Source organism: Rhinolophus sinicus, chromosome 8 (assembly GCF_057876585.1).
Source record: "Rhinolophus sinicus isolate RSI-liver-muscle chromosome 8, RSI-T2T, whole genome shotgun sequence".
NCBI classification, from domain to species: Eukaryota; Metazoa; Chordata; class Mammalia; order Chiroptera; family Rhinolophidae; genus Rhinolophus; species Rhinolophus sinicus.
This window is the reverse complement of record NC_142508.1, coordinates 20,664,475-20,686,093: the sequence shown is the minus strand read 5'-3', so window position 1 is coordinate 20,686,093 and position 21,619 is coordinate 20,664,475. Positions and strand designations below refer to the sequence as shown.

The 21,619-nt window shown below is 39.2% G+C and overlaps 1 protein-coding gene and 1 pseudogene across 1 annotated transcript; one reads left to right on the top strand and one right to left on the bottom strand.

The window, feature by feature from the left end:
- Nucleotides 1–1,268: 1,268 nt before the first annotated feature.
- On the bottom strand, nt 1,269–2,555 carry LOC109457267 (repressor of RNA polymerase III transcription MAF1 homolog pseudogene; annotated as a pseudogene).
- Nucleotides 2,556–11,558: 9,003 nt separating this feature from the next.
- LOC109457276 (hyaluronidase 4) lies at nt 11,559–21,160 on the top strand. The gene is given in 3 exon segments (XM_019750033.3): nt 11,559–12,512; nt 19,113–19,202; nt 20,759–21,160. Coding segments are annotated over 3 exon segments (1,446 nt in total).
- Nucleotides 21,161–21,619: the final 459 nt, after the last annotated feature.

Here is a 21,619-nt window from a genome sequence, read left to right as displayed (position 1 = left end):
ATATCTAGTTCAGCTGTGCTTTTTGTATTTGGTCCAACAGCCAAACTCTGAATGTTACCTAGAAAGATCTTTCTCTATATTTTAATGTCCTGGGGTCAAACATCTCTGTTACTTATCATTCTACATACTGTGGGAAGTTGAATGGTCTGACTGGTTCTGCTACATTGAAAGAAATACTTTAATTGATTGCTCTGATAACTGGTCCTCCATGTACTTGTAGGGTGTTTTTTGTTTGTTTGTTTTTGACTTGTTGTTGCTGCACTTAAGCTTTCTTTCTCCAATAGAAGGAGAAATTCATACCTTTAAAGCAGGGGTGTCCAAACTTTTTTCAATGGTTTTCAGCAAGGGCCATATGCGGTAAAATACACAAACAGCCGGGCCACTCACTTGAGGTGAAGTACATATTGCCTCACCTGGTTTATTTAAGTAAACTAAATATATTTTTGGAATTTGCTGCGGGCCAATTAACAATGGATCGCAGGCCGCAGTTGGCCCACGGGCCGCAGTTTGGATGCCCCTGCTTTAAAGTAAGTTTCTACTATTTAAATATTTCTGATTCAATTTCATCTGTTTTCAGTCTTTGAGTCATGTCACCTCTTCTTGTTTTCAGCTTTATATTGTATTTTTTTCTAAGAACATGTATTGAAGATGACACAGTAAATATATGAGCTCAATTCATCATCTTAAACCATTAGTTGTAGTAAATTAATGTGTATACTCAGGGTGATAGCTAATACCCCATGAGTTAGTTATTCTATTATCATCAAGGATAGCACATTAGGATTTATTTTTTAAATAATATATATTGTAGTACACAAAGCACGTGACCCCTTTTTCTCTTTAAACTGGAAATCTTTTAAATACAGTTTTCTTTACCTTTCTATTTTCCAATTCAAGTTCCAATCAAAGTTTTCTTTTTTCCTTCTTATGTCACTGAATTTAAATTGGGTATTTTCAGTAAGCAATGGTCACTTATAACCATATACTTTTTCTTTTTTTGTAAGTCACAGAAACTTTTATTGGAAACAAACAAGCTGCAGCAAAGTGACACTCAGTGCATGCTGCCCAATGGGGCATTCAGGTGCCTGCCCAATTCCAGGGCAGATGAACCCTGAGGCCTGCTGGCTGGGTCTAGGGCCCTTTGGGATGCAGTGCACAGGCCCAGACCTGATGCCGTACAAAATACAAAAATAAGCTCTGCGGTCCAGCTGTCCCTGCCTGTGTCAGCTTCTTTGGGCAGGGCAGTGTCTCTGTGTGTCAGTCCAGTCCAGCCTCAGTCTGTGCAGCAGAGCCTGTGTGGGTGAGTGGTCATCTAGTCGCTGGAACCAAAGGGCTAGGTGGGCTGCGCTAGAGCTGTGGCAGCGTCAGGGTCTGGCCAGCACCTGGGGAGGCCCTGGAGCCCCTCCGGCCAGCAGGTCCAGGCACTGGATGAAGTTGGATGATGAAGCTGGGGTCTCTGCTCCTCTTCCTCACATACAGATCACGGGAACCCCATCCTCCACGGCGCTGGGCTCCTCAAGGCTGCTCTCACTGCCTCTACTTCCCCCAGCTCCAAATCCAACTTGTTGCCCACCTCTGAGGGCATGTACGTGGATCCACAGATGGAGCAGCAGCTGAAGAAGAGGACCCGTTTCAGCCGCTTGTTGTAGAAGAAGTAGTTAAAGGACCAGAGGCTGCCGTCCTCCCCGAAGGGGTCCGAGTCCAAGTCCGGGTCGTAGCTGTCAGTGTCACATTCGGCCAGGCAGATCTCCTCGTCCACGGCGTTCCACAGCTTTGGCTTCAGGGCGTTGACGTCCTCGCACGACCGAGAACAGACTGCCCCGACTGCATCCCCAGTCAGCTGAGGCTGGGCTCCCGGCTGAACTCTTGGCTGCGGCTGAGGTCACAGTCAGGCTGGAAGGACTCGTAGGGCCTGTGATCAGGTAGAAGAGGGTCTTTCGGCTGCACTTGTCGCTGCACTGACCACCTGGGCTCTTGCTGAGTCTGCTGGGGCTGAGGCCTGAGGTCTGGGGTGGGGACAGTGCCTCCAGCACGTGTGGCTGGCCCTCCAGGCAGACTTGCCTGAACATGGGCTTGTCGTCCCCCGACCCCCATCTGACATGAATAGCTGTCAATCCTGTGGATGGTGTGGGCATCTCCGGTCTCCACGGTCAGCTGTGAGTTGATGGCCTCGAAGCCCGAGTTCTCCAACGGTTTCCTGTCCTTGGGAAGGGGGTCCTGTGCTCTGAGGAGCTGCCTGCCTGCGCTACTCTCTGTCTGGCCAGGTAGGGCCAGGCCGGGTCAGGTTGGTTGACGTCTGTGCGGGTGAGAAGCAGGTGCGGGCTCCGGCAGTGCGGGATCCTCAGGACCCAAGGGTGGTGCTGCGGCCTCGGCTCGGACCGCCCTGTACCCCGGGGGAAGAAGCTCAAAGGTGACATCAGGGCTGTGACCACGACATAGCCTCGCACCTGCATGGCGCCCCCACTATCGCGACCTACCTGCCCGCCGACCGCCGCAGGTCGCCCGAGCAAGCGACCGACAGACCTCTGCCTCCTCCGGCCAGACAACAACAGCATCCTCCCATATACTTTTAAGAAAGTCTGACTTTGGTTATAAAGAGATTTAATGCAAGCCTCCAGTTTAACTTGGAGGACTGAGTCACTCCTGTAATAACATGTTTCTCTGAACGGCCACAGGCCATCCTCTGCCACTCAACCTCTGCCTCTACTTTGCATCAGGTGACTAAAGGACAAGCAGCAAGCAAAAACAGAGGTAAAATATACTTTTTGTTCTGTTTGACAATATTTAAGGACTGTTTTTAGAAACACGCTTTGTTAGGGATATTAGAAACAACTAATTTTATTAAATGTCCTGGAATACTCCAATTTCTTTTCTGTTCTCGCTTTATTAACTTTGCCAATATAATACCTTTCAAACTGTGAGCTTGCTTTTATGTACCTAGCACCCTAAAACTACGTTTGTCACTGACAGTTACATCAAATTTCAGTTATTTTAAATTTGTTATAAGTTTATAGTTGGAAATGATTCTCACTTTACTGAGTATTCAAGGTTTGCTTCATTTCTCCTCTACATACAGAATTTCTCTTAAAAAAAAAAGCCCCTTTTACAGTATGTTGCAGTACGTTATCATAACCTACCACTTAACTTGCCACAGTAGTAAAATATATTCCCCAAATGAAGAGTCCCCAAAGCGGATTGGGAAACTAACTGTAAATCAGCCATTGGACATATGGCTTTATGAGAGAGCCACAACTTTAATATATTTTATAATATAGTTGTGAAGAATTCCTCAAGCTAACTTTACAGACAGTAATTTTCTTGAGAGTATATGTGCATGTCCTTATTTGATCGAGATTTTATTTTTGCATAATCTTTAATGACATACGTTTTTCAAGATGTGGTCCATAGTTACCACACCTACCATGATGTACAGCATTAGAGAACTGTTATTTGGAACAAGTATTGCAGTTTTTAAGAAACATGGATCCTTTCAGGACATGGACATTTTTTGGTCATAAAAACAGGTTTTAAATTTTCTTTGCAAATGTTAACAAAGGGACTGAATATTTAGAGATAACCAACAGGCACTTCAAACTGGAAAATTTATTAATAATTGGGGTAAAGATTTGTACATATAGATACATATAGATAGATTTATATTTTCCAGGAAAGAAAGTACCAAATAATATGCAAAAGATAAATCTTAAATAATTTAATCCATTGGGGAGAGAAAATCTTAGTCAAGAAATTTCCTAATGATGGAGAAAAAAGCTGTGTACTTCAGTGGCTATCTAATATCAAAGATAAAGTGAAATAGTTGAAAAAAAATATGAGTTGAGTAAGATTGTTTAGGCAATAAAACTTGATTATTTCTAACTCCATTGCCAGGTCCTGTGTAACGAACTTGAATCTAGATTTTGTTAACTGAGATACTTATTTTACTCATATATACTATGTTATTGAAGAAATATGTAAGGAAGCTTAGTCACATGCTTTATTTCAGCCCTGTTAGTAAATTAAAATTCAGTTTGATGATGGAAAGAAGATCTCTTATTGAAGTATTCATAGATTCTTTATATTTAAGTAGAGTCACAAGCAAAGAATTGAAAAGGTGTTAAATGCAAAAGTTAAAAAAACAAAAACATAACAAGTTATAAAAATTCATGTACAGAGATTCAGAGTTTATATTCTTTATAATTTTTTTTGAAAATCATAGTGTGTGAAATATTTTTTTCAGCAATAAACTTCTATGTGAGCCTGATTCTTTCTTGGGAAAAGCTTTCATAAATTCAGTAATTAAAGTTATATTTATACTTACATCATCTTCTATAATTGCTTGTTTGTTGAAATCTTAGTCTCCTTAACTTAGCCCATCCCTTGAATATTTCTACATGTAATAGAATTGCAGATACTGTGGATTTCTATCGGAATAATCTCAAGTTATCTTTTTCACAGAATGAAGCCTTCCTCTAAGCTTAGCTCCAATGTTCATAAATAGATCCAAATGAGTAAATTCTGTGTATCCTCTTATCAATTATATTTGAAAAAAACAAATCCTACTTTTCAAGGAACACTACTTCTTTGATGTATCATATTACCGGTAGGTGGTTCAATACTTGGCTATTATCCTCAGCTGGAATTGCTCTAACTTTGTCATAAGCATTCCAGAACAACCTATTGCATCCTTAGTCTACCCAGAAACTGTGATTGGAACATTTTTCAATTCCCTTATTGTATTAAGAGACCTGTGTAAGGTTACATTTGGAAATTAAAATCTATTTCAAAATATTTTCAAGTTATATGGTTTGTATAATTAGACTGCTTGTGATTAATGGTCTTGAACAAATAAACTTACTTTTAAGGAATTAAAAAGTCTGTGTATGAAAAAGTATTTACTTCATATTTATGGTTAATATACGTTACTGTAAGTAGTGCAGAAACTCATCTTTCTTTATTAATGTCCAAATGCAGGATAGTTCTCATATTGTCTAAACGGACAACCAAAATAGGGAACGGGTTCTCTAATTACATTTTTAAAATGTGTGCAAATTATCGATTAGTTAGCTACTATATTTGATGTTTCAACAATTTATATTTTTTTTAGACACTTGGTTGCGTGGTAATACATACTATTTGTTATTGAAACCTGGGCCTGGTGGAGATTAGTCTGAACTGGCACAGTCAGTTGCCACATCAAGAATTTTATTATTCCTCCAGTCTAGTGGCTTAGGAAGAGATAAGAGATATCTATTTAGCTAATCATATAAGATCTGTCAATGAAAGAATGTCCAGCCTATAAGATTTTATCTGAGCCAAAATGTTGAGGACATGCCTAGAAGCAAAATCTCAATGGATTGAGTAAATGCTCCAGAGAATACATTTTTACAGCTTATTTTATACATTATAATCAAAGCAGCAGATGTAAGCAAAGTTACATGAAATCCATGGGTGGTAGATTAAGGAGGCAGGAGAAAGCAAAGCTGGGAAATTTCTAGGATTAGATAAAAAGCAAAATGGAAAAAATGCACACTTCTTTTACGTTGGTGGGTACTGAATAGTTAACGTTTCACATTAACAGTAAATAGAGATGGTATGCGGGGGAACAACATAGCAATGAGGGCTTCTGTGGTCTCATGCTCTGGTGGTTTCCTGCTCTGGTGCCTGAGGTTGTGCCTTTGAGAGGTAGGAAAAGAAAATTATTCTGACATTTCAAAGATATGCTATCCAAGAGGCATAAGAACAGTGGACAGGGCTCAGCTAAGGGAAAGACTGAACTTTGCTTAGGTGGCTATAGGCCTGGGACGTGACTAGCCATCATGACCTGCCCAGTTAGGAATTTGTGATCAGGCCATCCTGTGTAGTTGCTTTTGGTCGCTGAGCTTGTCAGGCCTGCCATGTGGCCCCCTGGTAGCTGGTCAGGTTTATTACGTAGCCCCCCCTTTTTTTGTTTACAGACCCAAAGCTAAAAAGTACAAAACAAAAATGCAGGGAAACATAATTTCACCAGCTCATACTTTCTTCCTGTGCTACAATCTTTTCAGATGGCTGAATTTTGATGGGTGTGACAGCTTATAGTCAAGTTTGCTGAAGGTTGAGAAGGGTATTTCAGGTAAGAGACATTAGTTGTAATGCCAATGGGCACTGCAAACTCAGATACAAATCAATTCAATACCAGGAGGTCAGACCATAGTGGTGAGATGTCCAGAGAGCAATTCAATTCAGAGGCCTTATCACCTTGGTTCGAAAATCTGTCCTGTGTGAAAGTATCAGCCAGAAGCCTACAGAGATGCAGAGAGACATGGGGAAATGAGTGATGGGCAAGATTGCATCTGATAGTCATAAATCTTAAAATGAGAATTTAAGTTCCAGTTCATAAGTATAATTTTCAAAAGCTGAGACTTCCGCGCATAGACAGAGAACAGACATCAGTACTATGTTTTGATACATAAAATGCTATTACTTATCATCACCCTCATCACCACGCCCAAAAGAAAGTATTGTGATATGCTGGAAAGGCGATAAAACAATAAAAATAAACATGGAAGAGATGAGACAATGAGACTTTTTCTAAGTGCTGATAACGTTAACTGGCCCTGGAGTCCAAGGTTAAGCTGGACTTCATACTGTCTTCTGTCATATGACACTGAGATTTCCTTAGTTTGTGCTGTAAACACACCAGGGTAATTGAACAGAATTCAAAGAAAACAGTAAGATTTGAAAAAGAATTTACAAGAGGAAAGTGTGAGGAAGAATAAACATAAAACAATGTCAAAAACATAGAAGAATTTTTTTTTAAAAGGTCAGAAGTTAATCTTCATCAAAAGGTATAATTGGATAAAATGCAATGGAATAGAAGTGCTTAAGAACATCCAAGAAAGAAATGATCTGATGATAAATAGGAAAAATCCACCTTCCTGAGTTATTGAAAATTAGGTTGATTGTATCACCAAAATTAACATACAGTCAGGAAATAAGAAAGAGCAACCAAAGCATCTTTTTATATCCAATGCCTCCAAATACTTTTATTGTCCTAACTGTTGTTTGGCATTGTTTACAATCAGAGAAGGCCTATTTCTTTACAGCATAGTGTTCCACTTGTTATAAATAATGGACTGGTGGTGTGCACTGCATTGTGTGGTGCATAATAATACTAATCAGTATCTTCTTCAAGCCTATTTTCTGTGTTCCTGCTGAATATCTACTAGACCATTAACCACTGTTAATTTTCCTTTACCACAGATAATTACCCAAACTAAAATTAGCTCTTAGTATCCACGGGTCAGAACAGAGTGTTAACTTAAAGCTCTGGCTGACGGTGTTTACTTCAACTACAAAAAATAAAAGATAAAAACCATACACAGAATCCTCCCTCCCCCCAAACCACCCATCTTATTTCCTGAAAAGGGCTTTTTCTTGGCAGATTGCAGAAAAGCATACTATTTTCTCAAATAATATTATAAAACATGACCTTTGTAAGAAAATCCAACTCAGGTGTTCCTTTCTTTAGGAAGACAGGCCTGATTCCTTATAATCAGAATCAATTCACCTCCTCTTTTGTGTTTCCAAAGATCTTTATTAGTTTCTTAATTAAAGTAACAGTTTTGAATAGCTGTCACATCAACATAGTACAAAATCCCAACAGAACTTGCCTCCCAGAGAAATCTCACTCAACTTCCACCCACTTCTCTCCTTCAACCAGCAGATCTCTTTCGTAGAGGCAAGCAATGTCATCAATTCTTGAGAGCTATTCTTCAATACACAATTGCACATATATGTATACTTGTATGTATAATATATTTGTATACATAGAGAGGGTGCCAAAAAATGTATACACATTTTAAGCAAAAACTGTATTAAAATTGTAATAATATATACTGATAATAAAAGATGAATACAAGTCATGTGTATACATTTTTTTGGCACTCCTGGTGTGTCTGTATATATGTATATATCCCTGTTTCAGAAAAATAATGGCAGCATTATATACACACCTTGCTTTAAAAAATTTTTAAGCATATGTACAGACACATATATAAAACAAATATATACCTTAAAGAATAATTATATCTGTAAATATCCCTATTAGTATGTAGAGGCGACCTCATTCTTTATTACAGCTGCATACTATTCCATTCTGTAGAAGTCTGTGGTTTATTTAGCCACTCCCTTAATAATGACATTTTTTACCAAGTTTAACAATTACAGGCAATGCTAGATTGAGTAATATAGAAACAGAATTTCTGGGTGAAAGGATTTGTGCATTTGTAATTCAGATAGACTTTTCCAATCTTCTGTTTCCAGCAGGAATACACCGTAGTTCTTTACTCTTTCTTCATTTACAAACAGTTTGGAGTCAGTGCCTGCACATTTCAGCTTTTCAAGGTTCAAATTTTGCACCTTGCTAAAATATGTGGGCTTGTGCAGAGAGATGGGTACCACTTGCAAAACCAGGGTAACCTAGCTCCCAAACCCTTCTTGTCAAGACTGAGGGAGAATTTGAAATTCAGTCATGTTTACCTGAAGCAAAACGATATGATCTGGCCACAGTGTCTGGCCTCTCAGGTGCCTGCCTTTCCATTCCAGTCTTTTTCCCTGACATTCAGATCTCAGATCCAGAGAACCGGATCAAACAACATTCCACTCCTCAGGGTTGACCTCAGGTTGAGCTCCCATTTCTAATTTCTATCTGCTTACCCTGCCTGCTACCCCAGCAATTCTGGTCAATGGCTTGGGTCATACCTGGGAAGATGCAGTGTTGAAACTTATCATCTTGACTACGAACTTTCAAAAGTCTTATGTAATATTTCACGGACCACTAGATAACAATTTAAATCAACTAACTGTTATTTTAAGGAGCTTAGTTAAAAACAGGTTGACAGAGGGAACATTTTATTCAAAACCTGGTCCCAAGACTGTGTGTGCTTTCCCGAGAAAGCTGTTGATCTTGGCTGCAAGAAATCCAAAGTCTTAAAGGAGAAGTATTACGTTTTGACAATGACTAAGTATGCACTGTTACATAAAGACAATTGTGTTCTCTTTCAGGCTGCTTTTCTTAAAATGCAAAATGCTCATGTTACATAAAAAGTGCTGCCTTTCACACCGAAGAGTGAATTTTCCATTAGCGCAACTGACAGTGAAATCGTTATTTTTATATACTTACAAAAACTTAAGCTTATTTTTAAGAAGACTGGAAGGGAAGCGGTTTCAGACAAATAAGATAATTCAGTCATTCTAAAAGTTGTTCAGGTGGAGGGATCCCAGTGTTCTTTGATAATGACACGAAAGAGAGTTTTAATAAAATTCAGTACCTCATGATGAATTGCTCCCAGAGCCAACCTTAGTCCTAAGAAAAGAAAACTGGGTGATAACAATTTAGGGGAGAGCTCTGTGTTAAAGGCCTCACTTATCCCCTCCCCCAATATCTTGCCAACTCTTTCTAAAACCCCACCAATCAAAGATTTGTTTAAAGAGACAAACCTTCCTGGGCAGATTATAAAGGGGGAAGGGAGAAAGAAGAAGAAGACTGCTATTGGTGACATGGTTAAGGGTGTGTAACTGTACAAGTTGCTAGACTAACAACTAGTCAAGATACAGGTGGAGTTCAGCAGTGGGGATTTTGACAGCCTGGGTGGGATGAGAGAAAAGGATCTAGAGGAAATCTGAAGCAAAGGGCCATTTTGGAAAGGGCAGGCCTGGGGAGGTTCCCTGGTGAAGGAAGGAGGGTGGGAGAAGCACACAGCTAAAGGTTGCCTGGTGGGGACTGAAAAAAAATGTCTGGGAGGTGCTAAGTGAAGGATCTCCTCTCAGCAAGCGATGTTTAATTAAGAGAGTGACAGAGGGTGCATCAGCACCGTGACCTGCCTGTGTGGGAAGTGGGCAGCTGAGACGTACAGCAAATAGAAGACATAGGCACCACCAAATTTTACTTACTTATTTTGCCTGCATTCTTTGTGTACCTGCACATTTCATCAGGAGCTCTGCCTGCCACCTGCCATGGCATGTTCACCTTCCATTAACCAGAATAAGGAGAAAATAATGTTCTAGGATAGGAAAAAAGAGTCGCTTGGTAACTTTGTAATAAATGAATGAGGACGTTCCATGGCAGTGATGAGGGAGGCTGACCAAAGGGGAAACTGTAATCGGTGGAAAACAGTGTTCTGAATAAAACTGAAAACAGGAAGGATTCCAGTAGAATAGTTTGTTTTTTTTCATACACATGTATAGCATTCTCTAGCATGAACTGAATTTTAAGTTTAAATAAAAGCTTTTTTTGTCCTACTAATGAACATACATGCAAATTCATTTTTCTTAATCCTGAGGCAGAACATAATAAAAATCACAGATGAGGGACAGTTTTGAGGCCCACAATTCCTATTGGATTCATAAAATTATATTACCTTATAAATATTGTTCTCTTTAAACCATAATTTATACCTTCAGTGTAAATATTTCATGTCACTGAGTCGTCTTATTCATCTTTACGTTGTGGAGGAGTACATCACTGATGAATAGATGAAGGAAAAGCTACCTCTGTAGCTCTTAAAAGCTGATATTTTGTGCATAGCCATTTACTTAGCACTTCTTAAATGTCTTTGAATAAAGTTTTGTAAATTTTTAAAGTTTTGTTTACCTCAGAGTCCTAGGCCTGAGAAATGCTATAAGGTGTGGCTGGCGACACCTGGTGGTTAACAATGATAATTACAGACAACATGAAAACAGGTGATCAGCTTTGCTGGAGGAAATACTCAAAACCACAGATTGCATGGAAAGAACCTCTGTCAATCAGAGTTCCTGGTTGTAAGCAACCCAAACAAAACTTCACTGACTTGAGCAGAAAAGTTCTGTCCGTAAGGACAATGCTGCCACTTAGCATTAACCACGGATGTCAGGTTCTGGATGCCCCAGAAGGCACTGCCACTCCTGAACATCGGACTTTCTGTCACCGCCGGCACCACCACCTTTCAGCCTCTTTGATTCCCAAAATTTCAATTTAAAGTCTAGAATAGGATGCATCTAACTGGTGTGGCCGTGGTCAGATATCAGCACCCTAGCTGCAAGGAAGGCTGGAAAAAGAGCTGGACAATGACAATTTGGCTTATGTAGTGAAATAATAAAAAGTAATTTCAATACTGAATCAGATAAATATTTACAAAGTACTTCAGCACAGTGCCTAGGATTTGATGAGTTTTCCAAAACGATAGTGGCTATTATGTTACATCTTTATTTGATAATGAGCTTTTTGGAGGGCCAGGACCTCATCTTATTTATTTTGTATTCTGGATACAGGGTTTTAATTTCCATGAATGTTTGTTGAATTGCATGGCTTGCCCCTGAATAGAAGCTAGGTCACTACACTTGCTTCTATATCTCAATTTACTTATAGGCCTCTTTAAGACTTTTAAATGAAATATACTTTAAAATGTAAGTATGTAACAACAATAATAATATTCAGTCAATATTTGAGTCTTTTCCCTCAAAATGACCACTAATAGAAAATTAAATCTCTCCACAGGTTTTTCAGAGTACGTTAAAGCAGAAGATACTATTTTTGTCTTATCATGAAACTATTATCTGAAGGACAGTTAAGGTTTTGTGTTGCCCAGACAATACATCTCACGTCATGGCTGCTCGTATTTTTATTTCTGACATCTATCTCTTCTCTGAAACCTGCCCGACTTCCAGTTCATCAAAGGAAACCATTTATAGCTGCTTGGAATGCTCCGACAGATCAGTGTTTCATAAAATATAATATAAGACTAAATCTGAAAATGTTTCAGATGATTGGAAGTCCACTGGCCAAGGCCACAGGGCAAAATGTCACTATATTTTATGTCAACAGACTGGGATACTATCCATGGTATACATCACAGGGGGTTCCCATTAATGGGGGCCTCCCTCAGAACACAAGTTTGCAAGCACATCTAGAAAAGGCCAACCAAGACATTAATTATTATATCCCTGCTGAAGATTTTAGTGGACTTGCTGTGATAGACTGGGAATATTGGCGACCTCAGTGGGCCCGGAACTGGAACACAAGAGATGTCTACAGACAGAAGTCAAGAAAGCTCATTCTCAATATGCAAGAAAATGTGTCAGCTGCTGATATTGAAGGTCTAGCCAAAGCAACATTTGAAGAAAGTGCAAAAGCTTTCATGAAGGAAACCATTGAATTGGGAATGAAGAGCAGACCCAAGGGCCTTTGGGGTTATTACTTATATCCTGATTGCCACAATTATAATGTTTATGCCCCGAACTATACTGGGTCATGCCCAGAAAAGGAAGTTCTGAGGAACAATGAGCTCTCTTGGCTCTGGAACAGCAGTGCGGCTTTATATCCTTCGATTGGTATCAGGAAATCTGTCGGAGACAGTGAAAACATTTTGCGCTTCTCGCAGTTTCGGGTGCATGAATCCATGAGGATCTCCACCATGACATCCCGTGATTATGCTCTGCCTGTGTTCGTCTACACCAGGCTGGGGTACACAGAAGAACCGTTACATTTTCTTTCTAAGGTAAGCTACCCTTTATTGAAGACAGAGGGATTTCCTCCCTCGCCCTAAAAGAGGCATTTCTTTGTCAGTTTGTTCTTTGGAGAATTTCTAATTAGTGGTCTGCTAGAAAGGAGCATAATTCTCCCTTTGACTAGCCATCCACTTAGATGTTCATTTATGCAAACCGGGTTTTGATTATCTTATTTATTATTATTCTGTTAGGAATGAAGGAAGGAAGGAAAGAAGAAAGGAAGGAAGGGGTTAAAGTGCAATATCAGCACCTGCTCCTACTCCCCAAACCCCATCTTCCATTGTTCTGCCTTGTAATTGGCCTTTTGGAAGGTTATTGAAATGGTTGGTGGTGAACAGATTGGGAGATCAGACAGGATGTTTGAAAATGGAGTACTTTCCTCACACAGGCGGAAGTGGAACTGAGGTATTCCTCCTTCTGCCCTCACCATCTAAACTGTCAAGAGAGAAAGAAAAAGTACCATACTAGCTTTAATAGAAGGTATGAGGGAGGCACAACAATATGAGTAGACTTAGCACTACTGAACTGTACACTCAGAAATGGCTAAGACAGTACATTTTAAGTTATGTGTTTTTTTTAACCACAATTACAAATTAAAAAAAAAAAATTAAAGGCATAAAGGAGTTGCAAATCTGCTAAAAGTAGGTGAATCTACATATTTAGCCATCTGTTTTATTCTTGACTCTATGATCACATTAATGGAAAATTGGTTAAGTGTAGTACAAGTTTGTAAATTCAATAATAAATCCATCACTAGTAGATCGTTTTGTATTCCGATGTTAAAACTTATAAATAGAAGACCTCACACAAACCATGAGGGTAACTTTTAAAATAGGTGAATTTTCAGCCCAAATTTCTCTCTTCCTCTCCTTTTGCAACTCTAATCACTTAAATGGAAACTTCCAGAGATAAAAACTTAAAAGTAGGTGTTACTCTCATCTTTGGACTTGGATAGTTATGTGTAAACTTTCTGTGATGAGAAGACTTGGGACTAGTTCAGGCTTTCCCTTTATGATGCAGTGGTGTTTTAAGATATTACTGAATACTGTGGATTTATCACATTTCTTCTTTCTCCATCATGACGAGTTTCAATCCTCCATCATGTATTAAACGTATAAATGTGTAAAGATATTCTTAGTGTCAGGCATCCAAAGGCAGAGGCTCAGGAAACACCCCGGTGAGGGCTCTACCATGATGAGTAGGCATCTGTGGAACAGCGAGAGTAAAGCTTACTCCTCAGAGGGAGATGGCATAAATGTATCAGAATTTAGGAAATGCTATGCCTTTGGCCCTGTTAATGGGATGAGTAAGGAGAAAACATCTCTATGTGAACTGATATTTGTATTACCCAGAAAAATCGGCAACAAATGATTGAGAATGACAGGAAATCAGTACTATCTGGAAAGTTTAAAAAAGGTACCTAAATCTTTACAAAATAGTCATTGATTCTGGAATGGAAAGTTAAATACCACCTTCTTCTATGAAACTTATTTTCCTTTTCTATATTTGGCTCAAATTTCGTTAGTGATAATAAATTTACTTTTGGAAGAAACAATAAACTTTAAGGGATGAAGCATTCATTTCAATTGAGATTATTACTGGTACATTCTGCACATTCTTCACACTTAGGGTAAGCTACTCTGTGAGTACCGTGTTTCCCCGAAAATAAGACCTAGCAGGACAATCAGCTCTAATGCGTCTTTTTTTTTTTTTTTTTTTTAACATTTTCTTTATTAGTTTCAGGTGCACACAACAATGTAATAGCTAGACATTTATCATTTATATCCCTCACACAGTTCTAATGCATCTTTTGGAGCAAAAAATAATATAAGACCGGGTCTTATATTTTATAAGACCCTGTCTTATAGTAAAATAAGACCCGGTATTATGTTATGTTATGTTATGTTATGTTATGTTATGTTATGTTATGTTATGTTATGTTATGTTATGTTACATAAAACCTGGTCTTATATTATAGTAAAATAAGATCGGGTCTTATATTAATTTTTGGTCCAAAAGATGCATTAGAGCTGATTGTCCAGCTAGGTCTTATTTTCAGGGAATCATAGTAGCTACAGCCTCAGGAGAGCATCTGTTCTAAGGAAAGAAGAAACAATAGTTCGTGTCTCATCTAGAAAACAGTTTTCTTTGGCAGTCCCAAAATATCATTCTGAAAACTTTCTCAATGGCAAGGTATTTCCAAATGTTCTAAGCCATCAGTTTACCTATCATTTTACTCCATCCTCCCTAAAAATCTGTCCACAAAAGTTTAAAAACTTGATATTCATTTATACCAACTATAAGTCACCAGTTATGGCTTCCACTTACGATCTTCCAAAAGTTTTCTTCACTTTAGTGTGTGTGTGTGTGTGTGTACATGTATACATACACACAGTTAAGATTAGAACAAGGAATTACCAATAAATAGCAAAACTCTTAACCTCTCCAGACCTCAGTGCCTCACTGTCTTAATCTTCAAAATGAGACAGTATTACCTGCCCTACCTACCTAGCAGATATGGTATGAAAACTAAATGAGAAAATATATATGAAAATTTGAAACACTACAGGAATACATGTGGTAAAGCTATCACTTTTTAACCAGTATCAAAGTCTTAACCTTGGAAGGGGAATATATAAGAATGGAATCTCTGTCAGCAGCCCTGGGGGTGAGGGGGGATGACCTGGGGGTAGTAACACCTCATATCACACAAAAGATTTCCTATGCTACTTACACATAAATTCAACCTACATATAACTTTATGCTATGCTTTAAAAAATAATGAAAGGAGTTTTCTGGACTGTAATTTAAAGATGTCTTTCCCTGTAATGAATTAATCTTCCCTGTGGTAACACTGAAAGGGAGCTCATTAATGATGCTCCAGCTCCCCACAGTGGGCAACTTACTCGCATGCACTGTGCTAAAGCCTCAGAGACTGAAGGAAACCCAAATGTGGAGGAAGCCCTCTGGGTATCCCCACCCTCTATTTCCACAACCTCCGTTTGAGCTGAGGCTCACAGGTAGGGCAAGGCGGACCTACACCACACTAGGACCTGGAAGATTTGTTGCAATTACATCCTGTGTTTTTCCTTTCTCTTTTCACGTGACATCACTCATGTGGCTTGTGCTTTCAGGTGGTCCCAATCTACTCCAAGAAGCACCTTGCCTGGAACTTCTGTCATTAAACAGGGCTCTTGCATTTTTTGGTCCTCAAAACAGAGCTGCTCTGTGATTCATTCAGCACCCTGTTCTCAGCTAGCTGACAGTGAGCTAATTTGGTATAGAAATTTGCATTAACGTCTCCTACTGACTCCTTTCCTTTAGTCAACATGTGCATGAAGACTTGCGATTTTCACCACAAACATCTGTAGCTTCCTTGCTCAATATAGATCAATGACCTATGAACACAAAATACAGACGCTGTGCCTCTCTCCTCCGTCTCATGCCAATGACTTAGTCCAAAGGAATTCATGAGAGAGTTCTGGTGTCCAGTCCAGCGTGCATTATAAGAAACTTGGAAGTGGCCACTACATCTTAACCAATAAAAAGCTGAACAAACTGAAAAAAATCAACTCTTCTTAGATTCATAAAAGAAGTGAGGACACCGGGCCGATTGCTGCCCTCAAAATTGGAGAGACAGACAGGTGAACACAGAAAATCAAAATCTACCAGCTCAAAACCTGTGAGCAGAAACTTCTGCGGAAACCACTGCTGGAGTAGGAAAACCTGAGCTGTCATTGATGAATTCCTGGTGGCTCAGTGTGGACAGTTCTGAGAGAGATAAACTCCAGGGGGACGATGCATCATGGGTGGGGGCAAGGAGGGGACACTTCTGTGAGTTTTACCTCCAAAAGCTGACAGGTCCTCACCTTGAATATCACAGAAATATCCCCTCATGCATCTGGTAGGCAACAGAGATAAGGAACCATTCTAAATACCCCAGAGCTTTCTATGCTTACAGGGTGTGCCCTCAGGAGAAACTATTTAACCAACACCAAACCTGCTGGGATCTTATCAGAACCTAACTGACATGGGGAAGAAAAACACTCAACTCCAGCTGGCTGTAGACTTCCACTTGGGAGAAGGGAAATACCCAGCTCTAGCCCCTTCTAACCAACCTGCCCCACCTAAGAGGGGGGTAAAAATAACAAAGAATTTGTAAAGGTCTCAGTCCAGAGCCAAAATCTCACTAAAAGACTGAGACCTGATTATAGGATGCTAAAATCTTTCCATTCCCCCCACACCTCACTATAAAGGCCTATTCATAGCAGCTCCTTTTAGCCAGTGTGAGCTACCTGTCCATCAAGAAAAAATAAATCATGTCTAGTTATCAAGAAAAAAATTACAAGACAACTAAAAGGCAAAAGTACAATTTGAAAAAACACAGCAAGCATCAGAACCAGACTCAGATATGGCAGGGATGTTGGAATGATGGAGCAGGAATTTAAAACAACTATGACAAATATGCTAAAAGCTCTAATGCACGAAGTGGACAGCATGCAAGAACAGATAGGCAATGTAAGCACAGAGACAGGAACTCGAAGAAGGAACCAGGCAGAAATGTTGGAGGTCAAAAACACTGTAACAGAAAAGAAGAATATCTTTTACGGGCTTGTTAGCAGATTGGACATGGCTGAGGAAAGAATCTCTGAACTTCAGTATGTCTCAATAGAAACCTCCAAAACTGAAATGTAAAGAGAACAAATACTGCAAAAACAAACAAACAAACAAAAACACACAAAAAAAAACCCTCCAAAGCAAACAAACACCAGAAAGCCCAGACTATCCAAAAACTGTGACACAGCTGAAAAGGTGTAACATGCACTTGATAGGAATTCATAGAAGGCCATGGGGAATTTCAGCCCCTCTGATCACATCATGTGAATATGGCACTGCTGTATTCAGGGAAGTTTCAAAGTCAGTGGGGGGTGGAGCTCTGCTCCTTTCTGTCTTTGCCAAAAGAGGCGATGGGCATGGACCGAGCAGAGTCCTCACTCTGGGCACTGCATGGCTGGCTCCTCCTCTGTCCCATAGTCACCATATCATGGGTAATTTTCAAAACCGTTTCACTTGCACTATTTCATTTGAGCCTCACAAAACTCCCCTTCCTGTCATGTTAGCTCTGATCTATTCAGCAGATGCTATGGTCATGGAAAATGGAAATGGATGTCAGCCTAAAGGGAAATTAGTTTAAATCAAAATCTCTTCCTTTTTTGAAAGTTTCCAGAGAATTGACCAGGAAAGAAAAACCGAAAACAGACAAACAAAAAAAAACCTTTGAAAACTGAGATTGCAAAACCTTTCATTTGAGTGAACTTTTAAAGTACCTGATAAGGAGATTTATCTCTCAAGTGTTGATATTAATATAAAATGCCCCAGGCAAAGTACAGTTTAAAGGTCTGCTTTTATTTGCCACTAAATCACCCAATTACATTTTTCAGCATATCATTGATGGAAATTCATCCTTGGAGTAATAGGTGAATGCTTAGTATCCTAAACATTGGGGGAATACATTATAATTTGACAAACTTATTTAGGAAACCTACTGTACTGTAGGAACTAACTGCACACATTCAACAATTAATTTCCCTTTGAAATGGCCTAGCTCCTTGTTAATCTTTAAGCACTAAAACAATAGTCTTTTAGGGTTACAAACTACCCCTGCTGAAATTGAGCTTTTATCTCTTTTAACCATATTGACAAAAATTCCGGTGGTTTTACCGTGACTGGATGAATGGATAAAGACCATGAAGTCAGGCACTTTTAAATGAAACACACGTAATTTCAGGAATCAAACATGAGAGCTGGACCAAGTCAGAGCCGGAAAGTCCTTGCCACTGTGTTTCTCTACCAGGCCTTGGACTCCAAATGACACAAAGGCCTCTAGGTCACTACAGACATGAATTTTTCAGGGGAGTGTTGCAAACTGGAAAGGGAAGCTTAGCTAGGAGGAACGAGAGCCATTCCTCACATTTGGAGAAGGAAAACTTCTGAATTCTGTTTCTGAGTCATACATATGAGGGGTGTCAAAAAAATGTACACAAGCGGACACTTGGGTCAACGTGGCTCAAGCAGTAGTTCGCCGTAATCAGAAGTGTCTGGATGCTGATGGTAACCACTTTGAGCACCTCTTGTCATTGCAGAAGTCAAACGTGACTTGTATTCATCTTTTGTTATCGGTATATATTATTATAATTTTAATAGTTTTTTCCTTTCCAGAAATGAGTAATGAATATACATTTTTTGGCACCCTCTGTAGACCCGGTTTGTGTGTGTATATATATATATATATATATATATATATGCCCCTAGTCAACTTTGATTAAACAATTTATGGTGGCTATTTAGAGCCTGTCTTTAAAATAATATTCTGTTTGGAAAATTTAAATTTTACTTTAAAAATATTTAATGTGTTTTTCCATATGATTATAGAGTGTGATTTCTGAGCCTTGGTTCAATCAACATTTGAGTTACTCTAAGAAAGTGGAAAATAGTTTTATCCTATTATATTAAACTCAGCCTCTAATCCTAATTTCTGGTGGGTTGATTTTTATTCAAATGAATAATGAACTCTACTCTTTTCAATCTAGCAAGATCTAATCAGTACCATTGGAGAAAGTGCTGCGTTGGGAGCTGCAGGCATTGTTATTTGGGGAGACATGAATTTAACTTCATCTGAGGTAAGACAGTACCTTGAAGTTATACTTAATATCATTTCAAGTGTTTGCCCTGTTTTCCTATAGCGCTCACTCCACAGTAAACCAGCCTTTAGAAAAAAAAGTCCAAATCAGTGCCTGATACATAGAAGAAGCTCAATAAATATTAACTTCTGTTGAAATAGTAATAATAATACTGACATTTTTTGAATAGGTGCTATGTGCTAGGATTGCACTGAGTGCTCTTTTGTTTTGATTTGCTCACTTACTGGTCATAACAACCCTTGTGAGGTAGGGACTACCACCCTCATTTACAGATGAGGAAACAAGAGAAGAAATCTAAGGAGGGTAGTTGCTAGTTAGGCTAGTTAGTGGTGTTGTCACAAACCACAGTTTTATTCTGGAGCCCTTGCATCTAACCACTACACAAAAGTGTGTTATATCATATTGTGAGAAGTAGAAACAGATGGTAACTTTTTAATCTCCACGTTGACTTTTTCCTGTATGAAGAAATTAGCTGAAAAGTAATAGCATTTAAAATAAGATTTTTATGCCTCTTCAAATTTCTTCCATCTCAGATATTATTTTCTCCAAGAAGTCTTCCTAGTTTTCTGTAATCCACATTAATCACCATCTCTTCTGTATTTCCAGATGATGTTTATTGATATTTCTATAGTGTAATATATTTTACCTTGAATTTTTATACTTGTATACTCAACACTTTTGTTAAATTGAATTTTTTGCAAGTTTATGATTATCTGATAGTCTTAGAATTTCACAGGCTCAATTTTTTTGCTCCCAAGATACTATTCATGAAACTATTTGTGACAATATAAGGTTAAAAGTCTCCTCTGTCCACATATGACAATTAGGTAAAAACTGAGAGTATCAATTCCTGACTCTCCAGGTGTGATACTTTCTCTTCAGCCCAGGTGGCTCATGGGAAGAGCTTCATCAGGAAGCTGAGTGTGCAAGCCAGGTGGCAAACACATAATAGGAACCACCAAAAAAAAAGATAACCTAGTCAGTCTTGCAGGCTTTCCTGTGTTTGGATTATACATGGAAGACTAGAACTCAGGACAGTTGATATTTAAGCATAATAAACAGGAAAATCCAGAAGGGTGTAGGTTGAAGGTCAACAGTACAGTGGTAGAATGTAATGATTCTTGTTCTAACACTATCACGAAAGGTGCCACAGACCTGAAAGGTGGCAGAAGGACAGCAGTTCTGACATGACTTTTAATCTGGGTCTGTTCCTCTTTTATTCACACCCATTAACTTGGGAACTAGGAGGAGGGAAAAAGGGATGTAAATTGGAAGAAGGCAAGGTCACGCGTGCTGACTCTGAGGCCCGTTTCCAAGTTCAGTTACTTAGCCCTACTGTAACATATTCTCCATTTCCTGTCCTTTCGCCCTCTCACCCTTTCTGATCTGGGCCCCCTGAGCCTAACACTTCACCTTCTGCAACCAAGCCATCAGGTTTCAATTGGGTCCAAGGAGCTGCTTCGTAGGCCCAGATGCTCTAAAAGTGTCAGTACCAGAAAAAAATCACTCAAAGTCCTTTGTTTCTACATTTCCAGGGCAACTGCACAAAGGTGAAGCAGTTTGTGGGTTGCGACTTAGGGAGCTACATACTCAACGTGACCAGAGCTGCTGAGGTGTGCAGCCTTCACCTGTGCAGGAATAACGGGAGGTGCCTAAGGAAGGTGTGGAAAGCTCCGGATTACCTTCACTTGAACCCTGCAAATTACCACATCGAGGCCTCCAAGGACGGAGAATTTAGTGTGAAAGGAAAAGCGTCTGAGACAGACCTGGCAGTGATGGCGGAGAAATTTTCCTGTCATTGTTATCAGGGATACGAAGGGGCTGACTGCAGAGAAGTGAAGACCACTGATGGCTGCTCTGGGGTTTCCTCTTTTTCTGGCTCACTGATAACACTATGTCTGCTGGTTTTAGCAGATTATTAGAGCATTCAGTTGTGAGATAATTGAGTTTAAAGGGAATTGTGTGGTCTCTAGAGTAGTCATTTAGGGAAGAGATGAAACTTAGGACGTTTATTTCTCTTGTGAAATGCATCGAGAGGTATTATAAGTAGACATTATGTATGTCACTTAACACATATAGTAACATATTATTTTATTTAGCTTCAATTTAGCAGAGAAACCATATCCAGGGGGAATATCAGTTACTCTTCCTCCTTACTGGAATGTTTGTTTTCAAACTAGAGCTAACATATTTTAGTCTTTTTATGAACATAGCATATACATAAAAGTATACATATAAATATGAAATTATTGATTTCAAAGACTGGTTTTCCAGCTAGCAGTTTAGTTAAGGACCGATTACTAAGCAATTATCTGATTCAACAGACAGGGTCACCTCAGGATGTGACCTGGTCATCTGGTCCATTGAAGAGGATCCAGTGCAGAGTTCCTGTTTCA